At 56.0% G+C, this 14,608-nt stretch overlaps 1 protein-coding gene across 1 annotated transcript in view; it reads right to left on the bottom strand.

Annotated features, from left to right (window-relative positions):
* notch3 (notch receptor 3) overlaps positions 1 to 14,608 on the bottom strand; it is a 54,386-nt gene that overhangs the window by 13,932 nt on the left and 25,846 nt on the right. The window contains exons 9-24 of the mRNA XM_064314210.1: positions 13,327 to 13,440; positions 12,055 to 12,168; positions 10,077 to 10,310; positions 9,657 to 9,767; positions 9,306 to 9,498; positions 8,439 to 8,584; positions 7,758 to 7,991; positions 7,291 to 7,443; positions 6,452 to 6,680; positions 5,602 to 5,803; positions 5,231 to 5,387; positions 3,861 to 4,045; positions 3,164 to 3,296; positions 1,946 to 2,200; positions 1,455 to 1,567; positions 622 to 1,142 (exon numbers count right to left, since the gene is read on the bottom strand). Coding sequence (XP_064170280.1) covers positions 622 to 1,142; positions 1,455 to 1,567; positions 1,946 to 2,200; positions 3,164 to 3,296; positions 3,861 to 4,045; positions 5,231 to 5,387; positions 5,602 to 5,803; positions 6,452 to 6,680; positions 7,291 to 7,443; positions 7,758 to 7,991; positions 8,439 to 8,584; positions 9,306 to 9,498; positions 9,657 to 9,767; positions 10,077 to 10,310; positions 12,055 to 12,168; positions 13,327 to 13,440 — 3,094 coding nt within the window. The remainder of the gene's footprint in view (positions 1 to 621; positions 1,143 to 1,454; positions 1,568 to 1,945; positions 2,201 to 3,163; positions 3,297 to 3,860; positions 4,046 to 5,230; positions 5,388 to 5,601; positions 5,804 to 6,451; positions 6,681 to 7,290; positions 7,444 to 7,757; positions 7,992 to 8,438; positions 8,585 to 9,305; positions 9,499 to 9,656; positions 9,768 to 10,076; positions 10,311 to 12,054; positions 12,169 to 13,326; positions 13,441 to 14,608) is intronic.

Here is a 14,608-nt window from a genome sequence, read left to right as displayed (position 1 = left end):
GAGGAGGAGGAGGAGGAGGAGGGAACCCTTACATGGAGGAGAGATGGAGAGTGAGGGGAGGCAGGAGGAGGAGGAAGGAGGAGCAGACCACTACATGGAGGCAGAGCTGGAAGTGAGGAGGCAGGCAGGTCAAGACTCCTGCGGTGAGGATGGTGAGAGACCTCGCGTAGTGGCATGAGAGCCTAGATGGGATGGAGGGGGGGAGGGAGGAGAGGAGGGAGGGAGGAGGAGGAGAAGGAGGGAGCCACTTACATGCGCAGGAGAGGGATGGAGAGTGAGGGAAGCAGGAGGAGGGAACATGTTACTTGGAGGAGAGATGGGGAGTGAGGGGAGGGAGGAGGAGGAGGGGAGGAGGAGGGAACCCTTACATGGAGGAGAGATGGAGAGTGAGGGGAGGCAGGAGGAGGAGGAAGAGAAGGAGAGAACCCTTACATGGAGGAGAGATGGAGAGTGAGGGGAGGCAGGAGGAAGAGGAGGAGGAGGAAGACCTTACATGGATGAGAGATGGAGAGTGAGGGGAGGGAGGAGGAAGAGGAGGAGGAGGAGGAGGAGGAGAAGGAGGGAGCCCTTACTTTGAGGAGAGATTAAGAGTGAGGGGATGGAGGAGGAGGGAGCCCTTACTTGCAGCTCTTCTCGCGGCTCTTGCAGTCGAAGTTGTCGTACAGGCACTGGGGCCTGTCGCAGGCCGGGTCGCACTGGCTGTTGTTGAAGACGCGCCAGCACTGGGGGTCGTCGCAGTGGGCCCAGGGGTTGAGCGTGAGCGAGCAGTCGCCCCCGTCCCAGCGGCAGGGGTACGTGTTGCACTCCTTGTCGCAGACGCCGTCGCCGGCCTTGCCGTGGCAGTCGGCGAGCGGGCAGGCGGGCTCCGCGGCCGCGCCCTGCTCGCACCGCTTGCCGGACGTCCCGCCGGGGCACTGGCAGCGGAAGAAGGGGAAGACGGCCTCCTCGGTGCACACGCCGCCGTTTCGGCAGGGCTGGGCGGAGCAGCCCCCCCCGCTGCGCTGGTGGCAGTCGGGCCCGCCGAAGCCTGGGGCGCAGGTGCAGCGCGGGCCCCGCGCCGTCTGCAGGCAGCTCCCCCCGTTGTAGCAGGAAAGCTCCCGGCACGACAGCAGGCTCCGCTCACAGGTAGGCCCAGTGTACCCCTGTACATGAGAGCACAGAGTACAGGGGTTTGCGAATACGCACAGGGAAGGGGTTTGTGAATACTCACAGATAGGGAAGGGGTTTGTGAATACTCACAGATAGGGAAGGGGTTTGTGAATACTCTGACAGACAGGACAGGAGTTTATGAATACGCACAGACAGGGCAGGGGTTTGTGAATACCCTCAGACAGACAGGGCAGGGCTTTGTGATTACTCTAACAGATAGGGCAGGGGTTTGTGAATACTCTGACAGACAGGTCAGGGGTTTGTGAATACTCAAACAGATAGGGCAGGGCTTTGTGAATACTCACAGGCTGGCAGGTGCAGGTGTAGCCCTGGACGGTGCTGGGAGAGGCGGAGCAGGCACCTCCATTTAGGCAAGGCTGAGACTCACACACACTGAATCTGAACTGGCACCTTCGCCCTGCACATAAAACACAACAACAGTGAGTACCACACATTACCGCACACACACACTCACATGCACACACACACCCTATCTAAATACCACATGCTCATGTATACTCCACACACACGCACACACACACCCTATCTAAATACCACACGTTCATAAATGCACACATATATACTCCACACACACACACACACACACACTCATACACACCCACACACACGCACCCACCCACACACACACACACACACACTGATACACACCCACACACACACACATACTCATACACACCCACACACACACGCGTGCACACACCACACACACACACACACACACACACACACACTCACCAGTGAAGCTGGCGCACACACACAACTCTCACACTCTCACCAGTGAAGCCGGGCTTGCAGACACACTGGTAGTCGTTGGGCAGCTGTATGCAGTCGGAGCTGCTGCTGGGGTTGCAGGGGTTCGAGCGGCACTCGTTGATGTCCCCCTCGCAGCGCTCCCCCGTGAACCCGGGGGGGCAGTTACACCGGTACCCCCCCACGCGGTCCACACACGTCCCGTTGTTCAGGCACTTGGGTGGCCCCCGCAGCCTCTGGGGGGGATTGCAGTCATCCTCATTGATCTCACACAGGACACCTGAGAGAGAGAGACAGAATAAATCAGTATAAAATCACACAAAAAATCTTCCATTTCGAAATATTGAGTGAATTTTGTTTGGATATAAAATAAAAGATAAATTAATGTGTGGGGGTATGGGGTATTCACCCAGAGTAGGGAGGTTAGTGTGTGGGGTATTTACCGAGGGTAGAGAGGTTAGTGTGTTAGGTATTGGCCCAGAGTAGAGAGGTTAATGTGTTGGGTATATACCCGGGGTAGAGAGGTTAGTGCATGGAGGTGTGGGGTGTTTGCCCAGTGTACAGAGGTTAGTGTGTGGGATATTTACCGAGGGCAGAGAGGTTAGCGTGTGCAGTATTCACCCAGAGTAGGGAGGTTAGTGTGTTGGGTATTTACCCGGGGTAGAGAGGTTAGTATGGTTGGGTATGGTTACCCACGGGTCAGAGAGGTTAGTGCATGGAGGTGTGGGGTGTTTGCCCAGTGTACAGAGGTTAGTGTTGTGAGGTATTTATAACCGGGTAGAGAGTTGTTATGGGTGGTGCCAGTAAATTAACCCAGGTAGAGGAGGTTAGTGTTGGGTATTTACCCGGGGTAGAGAGGTTAGTGCATGGAGGTGTGGGATATTTGCCCAGTGTAGAGAGGTTAGTGTGTGGGGTATTTACCCAGGGCAGAGAGGTTAGTATGTTGGGTATTTACCCAGGGCAGAGAGGTTAGCGTGTTCGGTATTTACCCAGGGCAGAGAGGTTAGTGTGTTGGGTATTTACCCGGGGTAGAGAGGTTAGTGCATGGAGGTGTGGGGTGTTTGCCCAGTGTTGAGAGGTTAGTGTGTGGGGTATTTACCCGGGGTAGAGAGGTTAGTATGTTGGGTATTTACCCATGGTAGAGAGGTTAGTATGTTGGGTATTTACCCAGGGCAGAGAGATTAGTGCATGGAGGTGTGGGGTGTTTGCCCAGTGTAGAGACGGTGGCGTACGGGGCACTCACCCAGGGTTCCCGGTGGGCAGGAGCAGATGTAATGGCCCACCAGGTCGATGCAGCTGCCCCCGTTCTGGCAGGGGTGAGACCGGCACTCGTTTATTTCTGACTCGCAGTTGTCCCCCTGGTATCCCGGCATGCACTGTGCGGGAGAAACGCACAGCTGGTACGAGCACGTCTACGGTGGATTGTATCATATCTGATCATATCTATGGTGGATTGCGCAGGCCCCAGTGTGCAGTCAGTGATTTTTCATTGGAATCTCCATGAGAATGCACGTAAATCCTATCTGACCACTGTTTACTGAGGCAACTACAACATTACGAGAAACCAGTATCTAAAAATATTGTACACTGTATGCATGCAATAACATTAACATTACACACTATATATATCAATGCCACTCCACTCCAGGTCTTGCGGGCCGCAGTGTCTGCAGATGTTTGCTCCAACCATGCACTACACCACCAGATTTCACTAATAAGCTTACAGTACTTCCAGAACCAGGGAGCTACAGTAAAATACGGTAAAGAAAGTCAGGTGGTGTGTGGCTTGACCAAATGCCAGCAGACACAGGAGTTCAGTGCGTTCTGCAGGACCAGGAGTTCACTGCGTTCTGCAGGACCAGGAGTTCAGTGCGTTCTGCAGGACCAGGAGTTCAGTGCGTTCTGCAGTGCAGGGTGATGCCATGTCAGAGGAACCTCACCTCACAGGTGTAACCTCCCACGTACGCCCTGCAGGTGGCGCCGTTGAGGCAGGGTTTCTCCTCGCAGTGGTCCACCTGGCTCTCGCAGTAGCTGCCGATGTAGTCCGCCTGGCACTTGCAGTAGTGCGTGTTCCCCGTGTTCACGCAGTGGCCACCGTGGTGGCAGAGCTGGTCGGTCCCGAGTCCTGAGTGCGCACGGGGGGAAGAGTTAGAGCAGCGCACAAAACAGGGGAAGAGTTATAGCAGCGCACAAAACAGGGGAAGAGATATAGCAGCGCACCAAGCTGGGGAAGAGTTATAGCATCGCGCAAAACAGGGGAAGAGTTATAGCAGCGCACCAAACTGGGGAAGAGTTATAGCAGCGCACCAAACTGGGGAAGAGTTAGAGCTGCGCACAAAACAGGGGAAGAGTTATACCAGAGCGCAAAACAGCAAGGAAAGTGTTACATACCAGCACACACAGTGAGGGAACAATTATACAAGTGCGCGTAAAGCAGGGGAAGACTTATACCAGTGCACACATAGGGGAAGAGTTGCACTCGTGCACATACAGAGGGGATCATCAGTCATGCCAGCACACTAGCAGCAAGTCAGCAGCGAAGCAGGGGGAAGCGAAGCAGGGGGAAGCGAAGCAGGGGGAGAGGTGAAGCGGCGAAGCAGGGGGAGAGGTAAAGCGGCGGAGAAGGGGGAGCGGTAAAGCGGCGGAGCAGGGGGAGAGGTAAAGCGGCGGAGCAGGGGAGAGGTAAAGCGGCGAATCAGGGGAGAAGTAAAGCAACGAAGCAGGGGGAGAGGTAAAGCAGCGGAGCAGGGGGAAGCGAAGCAGGGGGAGAGGTAAAGCGGCGGAGCAGGGGGAGAGGTAAAGCGGTGAAGCAGGGGAGAGGTAAAGCGGCGAAGCAGGGGAGAGGTGAAGCAGAGGGAGAGGTAAAGCGGCAAAGCAGGGGAGATGTGAAGCGGCGAAGCAGGGGGAGAGGTAAAGCAGGGGGAGAGGTAAAGCAGCGAAGCAGGGGGAGAGGTAAAGCGGCGAAGCAGGGGGAGAGGTAAGCGTTGAAGCAGGGGGAGAGGTAAAGCAGCGCGTGCGGGGGAGAGGTAAAGCGGCGCGTGCGGGGGGAGAGGTAAAGCGGAGAAGCAGGGGGAGAAGTAAAGCGGAGAAGCAGTGGGAGAGGTAAAGCGGTGGAGCAGGGGGAGAGGTAAAGCGGCGGAGCAGGGGGAGAGGTAAAGCAGGGGGAGAGGTAAAGCGGCGGAGCAGGGGGAGAGGTAAAGCAGGGGGAGAGGTAAAGTGGCGGAGCAGGGGGAGAGGTAAAGCAGGGGGAGAGGTAAAGCGGCGCGTGCGGGGGGGAGGTAAAGCGGCGCGTGCGGGGCGCGGGGCGTACCTCTCTGCGCCGCGGCGACCTCGCAGGACACCCCCGGGATGTCGCAGTAGCGGCCGGACCAGCCGCCCGCGCAGTCGCAGGTGAAGGAGGCGTCCTGCAGGCGGCAGCGCCCGCCGTTCTGACACGGCGACGAGAGTCTGCACCAATCAACCGCCACCTGCGGTGAGAGAGGGGAGGGGCTTAGAGACGGCGTGCCGGGACAGGACCCCGCTGGTGCGTGGGGGGAGGGGCTTAGAGGCGCCGTGCCAGGACAGGACCCCGCTGGTGTGTGGGGGGAGGGGCTTGGAGGCGGCGTGCCGGGACAGGACCCGCTGGCGTACGCGGTGCAGGGGGGTGGGTGGGGGTAGGGGGGTTAGAGCGGGGGTACCGACCTGGCATTTGGGCCCGGTGTAGCCTTTGGGGCAGACGCAGCGGGCGGAGTCGCCCCCGTCCACGCACACGCCCCCGTTCAGGCAGGGCCGCGAGCGGCACTCGCTCAGCTGGTGCTGGCAGTGGGAGCCGGTGAAGCCCGCCCGGCACGAGCAGGAGAAGCCGTTGATCTTATCCGTACAGGTGCCCCCGTTAAAGCACGAGCTGCAGGAACACACACACACCAGGAGAGTCACCAAACACACACCGGGAGAGTCACCAAACACACACCGGGAGAGTCACCAAACACACACCGGGAGAGTCACCAAACACACACCGGGAGAGTCACCAAACACACACCGGGAGAGTCACCAAACACACACCGGGAGAGTCACCAAACACAGACCGGGAGAGTCACCAAACGACGGGAGAGTCACCAAACACAGACCGGGAGAGTCACCAAACACAGACCGGGAGAGTCACCAAACACAGACCGGGAGAGTCACCAAACACACACCGGGAGAGTCACCAAACACACACTGCCAGTCACAGAGCCGTTCACAGTGGGCCACGCTGGCGATCTCTAACACTCGGGTGCACAAAGCTTTGAGATGCTTAAGCACAGAACTGTGCTTTATATATTTACAAATTCAGTATGCACGGTTTACTTTCAGGTATCGTTGCATGATAAGAAAAAAAATTTAACAATATAAATAATTAGCTACGAGAGTGGAATTAGTGCATTGCACAATATTATAAAAATGTACGCTGACATACAGGTAACATTCTCGGAGTAGATTCTCAGTGACTCGCACGTGTACGCACACACACGCACGCACATACACACACACACACACACACACACACACACACCTCTCTGTGCAGTCGGGTATGTTGGTTTCGCAGTGGATGCCAGTGAAGCCGGGTTTGCAGGTGCAGGTGTAGCTGTTGACGTAGTCCGTGCATGTCCCTCCGTTCCTGCAGGGGGAGCTCTGGCACTCGTTGATCTCCATGGTGCAGCGGGGCCCGGTGAAGCCCGGCAGGCAGCTGCAGCGGAAGGAGTTCACCCCGTCCATACAGGAGCCCCCACTCAGGCACGGGTCTGCACCAGGAAGAGACGCACGTCAGCGCTCAGCAGGAGACCGCACTCTACAGCAGGAAGCAGTGTCCTTCTGCCTTCATCTCTGAGTGTACTGCACGTGTCTACGAAATATTTAACACAGAGCTGAGCGTGTGTACTTACAAATGCTGTAGGCATGGTTTATGAGCGTGCAGCAGTAGACTACAGCGTTAGTCTGCAGTATGCACACATACACAGACACACACACGTACAGCTGTCCAGAAGAAACACACACACAGCTCTGCTGCAGGAACACACACACGCACACACACACACACACACATATACATACAGCTGTACAGAAGAAACACACACACACACACAGCTGTACAGCAGAAACACGCACACGCGCACACACACACACACACACACCGCTCTGTAGCAGAAACACACACACATAGCTCCGTAGCAGTAACACACACACACACACACACGCGTGCCACCCCACAGTAGAAGCGCACGGTCCCCCTCCCTCTCCGTGTCCCATGTGTGGTGTCGTGCAGGTGTGGGGGCGCGGCGGGCGGGCGGGTCGGTAAGGGGGCGTGTCCCCGGCGGCGGCGGCGGTGGCGGTGCGGCGCACGCGCTCACTCACTCGGGCTGCAGTCGTTGATGTCGCTCTCGCAGTCGGCGCCGCTGAAGCCGGCGCGGCAGGAGCACATGTAGCCGCCCAGCGTGTTGGCGCAGGCGCCGCGGTTCTTGCAGGGGCTGCCCGCGCACTCGTTGACGTCCATGTTGCACCGCTTGCCTGCGGGGGGGATAGGGGGCGACAGTGAGCACATCGCCTGACCCAGTGGGCGCGCGAGAGACCGCGTGTGTGGACGACGTAGCGTAGCGTAGCATAGTGCAGCGTAGCGTAGCATTGTGCAGTGTAACGTAGCGTAGTGTAGCATGGCGTAGCATAGTGTAGTGTAGCATGGCGTAGCATAGTGCAGCGTACCGTAGCATAGCGTAGCATAGTGCAGCGTAGTGTAGCGTAGCATAGTGTAGCGTAGCATAGCATAGCATAGTGCAGCGTAGCGTTGCATAGTGCAGCGTAGCGGCGGGCGGGCGGGCGGGTACCTTGCCACCCCGGCGGGCAGGTGCACTGGAAGCTCAGGTAGTCGGCCGTGTGGCTGCACAGGCCCTGGTTGTCGCAGGGGTTGGGCGAGCAGGGCGTCAGCGCGTCGGCGCAGGTGGGGCCGCTGAAGGGCGGCTCGCACAGGCAGGTGTAGCTGGACACGCCGTCCACACAGGTGCCCTGGTTCAGGCACGGACTGGAGGCACAGTCGTTAATGTTCACCTGACACAGGGGACCTGGGAGACGGAGGGAGAGAGGGGGGAGGGAGGGAGGGAGGGAGGGAGCGAGAGAGAGAGAGAGAGAGCGGGAGGGAGGGAGGGAGGGAAGGGAAGGGGGATAGAAATTACTATGTGAACAGTATGGCTTTGATCACACCATTACAATCTGTCATTTCCCTCTTCTGTAGTTACTTTCCTATTACTGGGTAAATTTGAATTGACACATCCATTCAGTTTACAAATTGCTCTGAAGTTAAATTCAGTGGATTGGAAACCGTGTTAATACCTAGCTGCATCCACTAGGGGGCAGCAGAGGACAACGTGTGATGAAACTGTCTGAAGGCGCACTGTGTGTACACAGCGCCATGTCAAAAACACATTGCTCCTAGAAGCCATTAACCAGTGTGTGCACATACGTGCGTGCGTGCGTGTGTGTGTGTGTGTGTGTGTGTGCAGCGCATTCACCTTTGAAGCCCTTGTGGCACCGGCAGACGAAGCCGTTGAGCTGGTCGATGCAGGTGCCCCCGTTCTGGCACGGGGAGGACTTGCAGTCGTTCCGGTCCAAGTCGCAGTTCTTGCCCGACCAGCCGGGCTCGCAGTCGCACCTGTACCTGTGGGCGGGGCGGAGTCTGACATCACTGCGTCTCAGTCACGTAAATGCTAAAAACGTATAATGGTCAAACTGCGACCGGCTTCTGAACAACAGGCTCGAAATGGTGGCACACTCTAAATGGAGTAGAGAGGCGTGGGGAGGGTTCTTTCCTTTCTGCCACAGTTACCTCACTATCTGATAAACTGCCAAGTTGAGAGGGTTTTTTTTTTTTTTGGTTTTTTTTTAATTCACTATTAAGCGAGTACAGGCCAATCAGAGCCAGGGTCACTGCAGAAAGCACAGAGGCTTTATGAATGCAGAAACAGTTCCCCGCTGTGGGGAGGCAGATGCGGAACGCTAACAGATTAGCCGCAGCCTCGTCTCCACAGGCCACACAGAGCAGGGCCACTCGGGCTGCTCAGCCCTGTGAGGCGTCACAGGATCAGGAGTGTGCGATTAGAACGTTCCCAAGTGAACATTCTGAACGCTGATGTCACAGTCGCTGCTGGCGACGGAAAGCAGCGGAGTTCTAGAACACTGACTTTTTTCTTTTTTTAAACATTCCAAAAAAACCGCCTTTTTAAAAGGGCTAATAGCCAAGCAGCGGCAGCATCGATTCATTGGCCGTTCACCAGCTTCCGCTCTGCTCTGTCTCCTGCCACCACCCCGGTGATGAGAGGTCCGTTATGCGGCGGCCTGACTGCTGAGGATTGCGGGGGGGAAGGTGTATAGCGCCTTACCCGTTGAGGTCGTCGCGGCAGCTCCCGTGAACGCAGGGCCCGCTGCTGCACGCGTCCACCTCCGAGTAGCACAGGAGGTCCCGGAAGCCCTCGGGGCACTGGCAGTGGAAGCCGTTCTCCTCGTCCACGCACGTGCCCCCGTTGCGGCACGGGTTCGAGGCGCACTCGTCGATCTCCACGTTACACATGGGGCCTGAGAGAGAGACGGGGGGGGGGAATGGGGAAAATGGGGGAGTGTCAGTAAGCGCGGTCGCTGTAAGCGTGTTTGTGAGCGCGCTGGCGCCCGGTGCGGTCCGGGTTCTGGTTCTGGTTCCGGTTCCGGTTCCGGTTCCGGTCGGGCTGGGGTCTCACCAGTGAAGCCTGGTTTGCACACGCAGTCGTAGCGGTTGATCCCGTCCTTGCAGACCCCGTAGTCGCAGGGGTTGCTGGCGCAGTCGTCAAAGTTGACCTCGCAGTTGGCGCCTGAAGAGACAGTCAGAGAGTTAGCCCTCACTGACCCCAGGGCTCCCGCGTAGCGACTGTCACTCGATCGCGTGGCGACGATGGCGGGGGTTTGGGGGGGAAATGTTCCCTTGGAGATGGGGCAGGGTACGGGGCAGGGTACGGGGCGGGGTACAGGGCGGGGTACAGGGCAGGATGTGGGGCGGGGTACGGGGCGGGGTACAAGGCAGGGTACGGGGCGGGGTACTGGGCGGGTACGAGGCGGGGTACGGGGCGGGGTACAGGGCGGGGTACGGGGCGTTGTACGGGCCGGCAGGGGGGGGCGCTCACCGGACGTCCCGTGCAGGCACTGGCAGATGTACTTGTTGACGCGGTCCACGCACTTGCCGCCGTTCAGGCAGGGGTTGCTCATGCACTCGTTGAGCTGGTTCTCGCAGCGGTAGCCCGTGTAGCCCGCCTCGCACGCGCAGCTGTAGCTGGCGATGCCGTCCACGCACGTGCCGTGGTGACACGGGTCCGGCTGGCAGTTATCGATGTTGCTCTCGCAGAGGGCCCCCTCGAACCCTGGTCACACAGCAAGGAGGGGGGGGGGCGGGGAGGGAGGAACAAAGACAGCACAGAAAAAACACATTTCATATATTGCTAGTAGAATCCATTTTTATAGTGTTTTCCTCTTTTCTGTGCCGCAGTCAGATTTGCAGTTACTACCCCGACGCCACCATCTGCCTGCCATCAACATACGTGAACATGTGTGGAGATAACATTATACTTCCATCTCAGGCACCCCAACCTTCCCCTCTTTCCCTCTCTCTGCCCCTCCTCCTCTCCCTCTCCCACTCTCTTTCTCTCCCCTCTCTCTCTCTTTGCCCTCTTCCCTTTTTCCTCTCCCTCTCCCTTTCTGCCCCCCTTTCGGGGCTAATCCGCAGGGCACAAAGCCGTGAGGGTGGGCGGGGCAGATGCAGATGTTGGATGAGGGCTAAGAGCAGCTGTCGGCTGGTGACACTGGAACTGTGGAATGTGATGGGGGGGTGGAGGGGGGGATGGAAATGGAGGATTAAGTACAGCCCGGGCCCCTCAGCTACCAAAGACAGGTGCGTGGCACTACCGCCCAGGGCCAGTAGGGGGCGCATGGGTTGGTTATGGAAGCACTGGACTTGTCTGTGCGACTGAGAAGGCTTTCAACAAAACACAGAAACACACGCTCACAGAAACAGCACTCTCACAGAAACACGCGCTCACAGAAACAGCACTCTCACAGAAACAGCACTCTCACAGAAACACACGCTCACGGAAACACACGCTCACAGAAACACACGCTCACAGAAACAGCACTCTCACAGAAACAGCACTCTCACTGAAACACGCGCTCACAGAAACAGCACTCGCTGAAACAGCACTCTCACAGAAACACACGCTCACAGAAACAACACTCTCACTGAAACACACGCTCACAGAAACACACGCTCACAGAAACAGCACTCTCACTGAAACAGCACTCTCACTGAAACACGCGCTCACAGAAACAGCACACTCACAGAAACACACGCTCACAGAAACAACACTCTCACTGAAACACACGCTCACAGAAACACACGCTCACAGAAACAGCACTCTCACTGAAACACCCGCTCACAGAAACACTGCGCTCGAGAACACAACTCACAGGAAACTGAGCTGACAGAAAAGCATCTCATGAAACACCCGCTCACAAAAAACAGTGCTCACGAACACACACTCACAGAACCATGCTGTATGAAGCAGCATTTTCTTCACTGAAAACTCACTCACAGAAACACACGGCTCACAGAAACACACGCTCACAGAAACACACGCTCACGGAAACACACGCTCACAGAAACAGCACTCTCACAGAAACACCCGCTCACAGAAACAGCACTCTCACAGAAACACGCGCTCACAGAAACAACACACTCACTGAAACACACGCTCACAGAAACAACACACTCACAGAAACACACGCTCACAGAAACAACACACTCACAGAAACACACGCTCACAGAAACAACACACTCACAGAAACACACGCTCACAGAAACAACACACTCACAGAAACACACGCTCACAGAAACAACACACTCACAGAAACACACGCTCACAGAAACAACACACTCACAGAAACACGCGCTCACTGCCCCAGATGTACCACAGGAACTCTCTTCGAGGAGCAAGCTCACAGGAACGTGCACACACAAAAATGTTATCCCATATGAATCCTCTCACACAAAAGCTGTGCCACACACAAGCCGTCACGCGGAAACCGACGCAGATCGGCGGAGTGAGGCCTTACCTTCTGCACAGCGGCACTCGAACCCATTGGGCCGGTCAAAGCACTTGGCTCCGTTTCGACAGGGCGTGCTGGCGCACTCGTCAATGTCAATCTGGCACATGGTCCCAGTGAATCCTGGGAGATGCAAATATAGGGGTCAGAGGTCTGTTTCTCACAGCAGGGGACTGGGCAGGATCAGCAGGATCCGGGCACTGAGCGCAGGGCAGGGTGATGTTCTGCACCGACTGAGAAAAGTGTTCTGGACCGTTTGAACTGAGCTGTGTTCCGGAATGTCTGAAGCAAGCTTAGTTCTGGAGTTTCTGAGCTGGGCTGAGTTTCCAGAATGTCTTAACCAAGCTCTGTTCCGGAATGTCTGTGCCGAGCTGTATAGTGGAATGCCTGAGCTGGGCTGTCTTCCGGAATGTCTGAACCGAACTGCGTTCCAGAATGTGTGAATCAAACAGCGTTCCGGAATGTCTGAACCGAGCTGCGTTCTGGAATTCTGAAGCTGAGCTGTGTTCTAGAGCGTTTGAGCTGGTCTGTTTTCTGGAATGCGTGGGCCGAGCAGTTTTCTGGAATGTGTGGGTGCCGCTGGGTCGCAGAATGCAGAGAAGGTAATAGCAGGAGCCGTGGAATGCCTTGTTCTGGTGAACAGCGCTGGGCTGGGGTCTAGGCTGTGACTGAGGGCACAGTGTTGATTGTTATTCTCTCTAAGGGTGACCCCCCCCCCACCCCAGCTCTACAGGCTCAATAGCAAGATGGGGGGTGAGGAGGGGGGCTGTCTGCCCCAGATGTAAATTGCGGAGCCGGAAAAGAATCTCATTAGCAGGGCTGCTGTTGTGGGCTCTTTTGGGGGGGGGGGGGGGGGTGTAGTTCCTTCTGCTCTCTGACTGAGTGGGGGTGGGGTGGGGGGTGTGACACAGTGGCGTCTTTGTTCAGCCACATTGATAGATGGCTGGGACTCTCAGCACTGCTGATCTAAGCAGGAGAGGCAGAGAAAACATTCAGCCTAACCCCAAGTTCACACAGTCACCCCACTACCCTGGATCCTGATCCAGTTCACACAGTCACCCCACTACCCTGAATCCTGATCCAGTTCACACTGTCACCACACTGACCTACATCCTGATCCACTTCACACAATCACCACACTGCCCTGGATCATGATCCACTTCACACAGTCACCACATTGCCGTGGATCCTGATCCACTTCACACAATCACCACACTGCCCTGGATCCTGATCCACTTCACACCGTCAGTGTACTCACTCTGGAAGGGGGGTGGACCTTACCTGGCGGGCAGGAGCAGGTGAATCCGTTAACCGAGTCTATGCAGCGGCCGTTGTTGACACAAGGGTTACTCTCACACTCGTTCATATCCACCTCGCAGTATGTCCCCATGTATCCTAGGAAACGCAAGTGAACTTACCAGTAAGCACAGGTAAATGCCCAGAAACCACAGATGAACACCAACAAACAGGTAAAAAGCCCACAAATTTATACAAGCACAATTACAACCTCCAGTTATTTAAGTACATTTGGATTCTGTATAGCATATCAGACTTGGAGGGGGGGTGGGGGGGTTTATGTATTGGAGCCATTCTCTCCAGGAGAATTGTAGGAGCTAACAGATTTTTCAACCCCCTGCGGGCGGTGAAACCCCTGCGCACGGAGGAGGGGGGCCGCTCGACACGGGGAGGAGCGCCGAGGCTTAGCCGTTAGCGCTAACGTGCGCTACGCTCCAGTGCGCGGCTGTTTGTTCTGGACGGCTCCGCTCGGCATCGCGCGGAGACGTGGAGGAATAATGAGGGCTATTAAAGCCATCCCCCGATGTGGAAATATGTCAGGATCACACACAGCAAGCCTTCCGTCGCACTCAATCCATCTACCCAACAATAAAAAGGCCCTGAGCTTTTCCAACTCAAAGTGCTCATTATTTAGCTGAACACCACGGGGAGGTGAAGAGCAGTATGAAGCTCGAAAATATGAATGAGTCCTGGTGGCCAATGGCACTGCTGTGCACTGACTATAAAATCCCTTCCAAACCGTTCTTGAGCGGGTCAGGGATGTAGCACACGCAGATTGAAATGTGAATAGGTGAATCGTGGCTATTTTTGTAGATCCCCTTGATTCATTCGATTCATTAGTCCATTTTGGACTAACCAATTCACGTACTATATTATTATACTATATTAACAGGCCTGTACTATATAAAGTAGCACTAGCTTGACAAAACTTAACGGAACATTTCGACATCCCATTACAATGCCTAAGAGGAATTAAGCAGGGGATGCCGGCCCCCCTGGCTAAAGTGTCTGAATGATGTTTATGCTAATACATTGTAACTTGGCTCCACTTTTTAAATGGGTTAGGGTTAAAATGGACTTTGTCCTACCCTGGAAGTATTAAATTAATTAAAATTCAACTTAGGTCTCCCTCCGTCTCTTCCTCATTCTCTCCCTCTGCCTCTCCTCCAGTCTTTCCTTCTGTTTCTCTCTCTCTCTCTCTCTCTCTCTCTGTTGAGCTGATCCATTGTCGCGGCACTAATTCCCACCAGTCTGCAGCTCATTAGTA

Source organism: Anguilla rostrata, chromosome 17, assembly GCF_018555375.3.
Source record: "Anguilla rostrata isolate EN2019 chromosome 17, ASM1855537v3, whole genome shotgun sequence".
Taxonomy (NCBI): Eukaryota; Metazoa; Chordata; class Actinopteri; order Anguilliformes; family Anguillidae; genus Anguilla; species Anguilla rostrata.
This window is presented reverse-complemented; position numbering and strand designations above follow the sequence as displayed.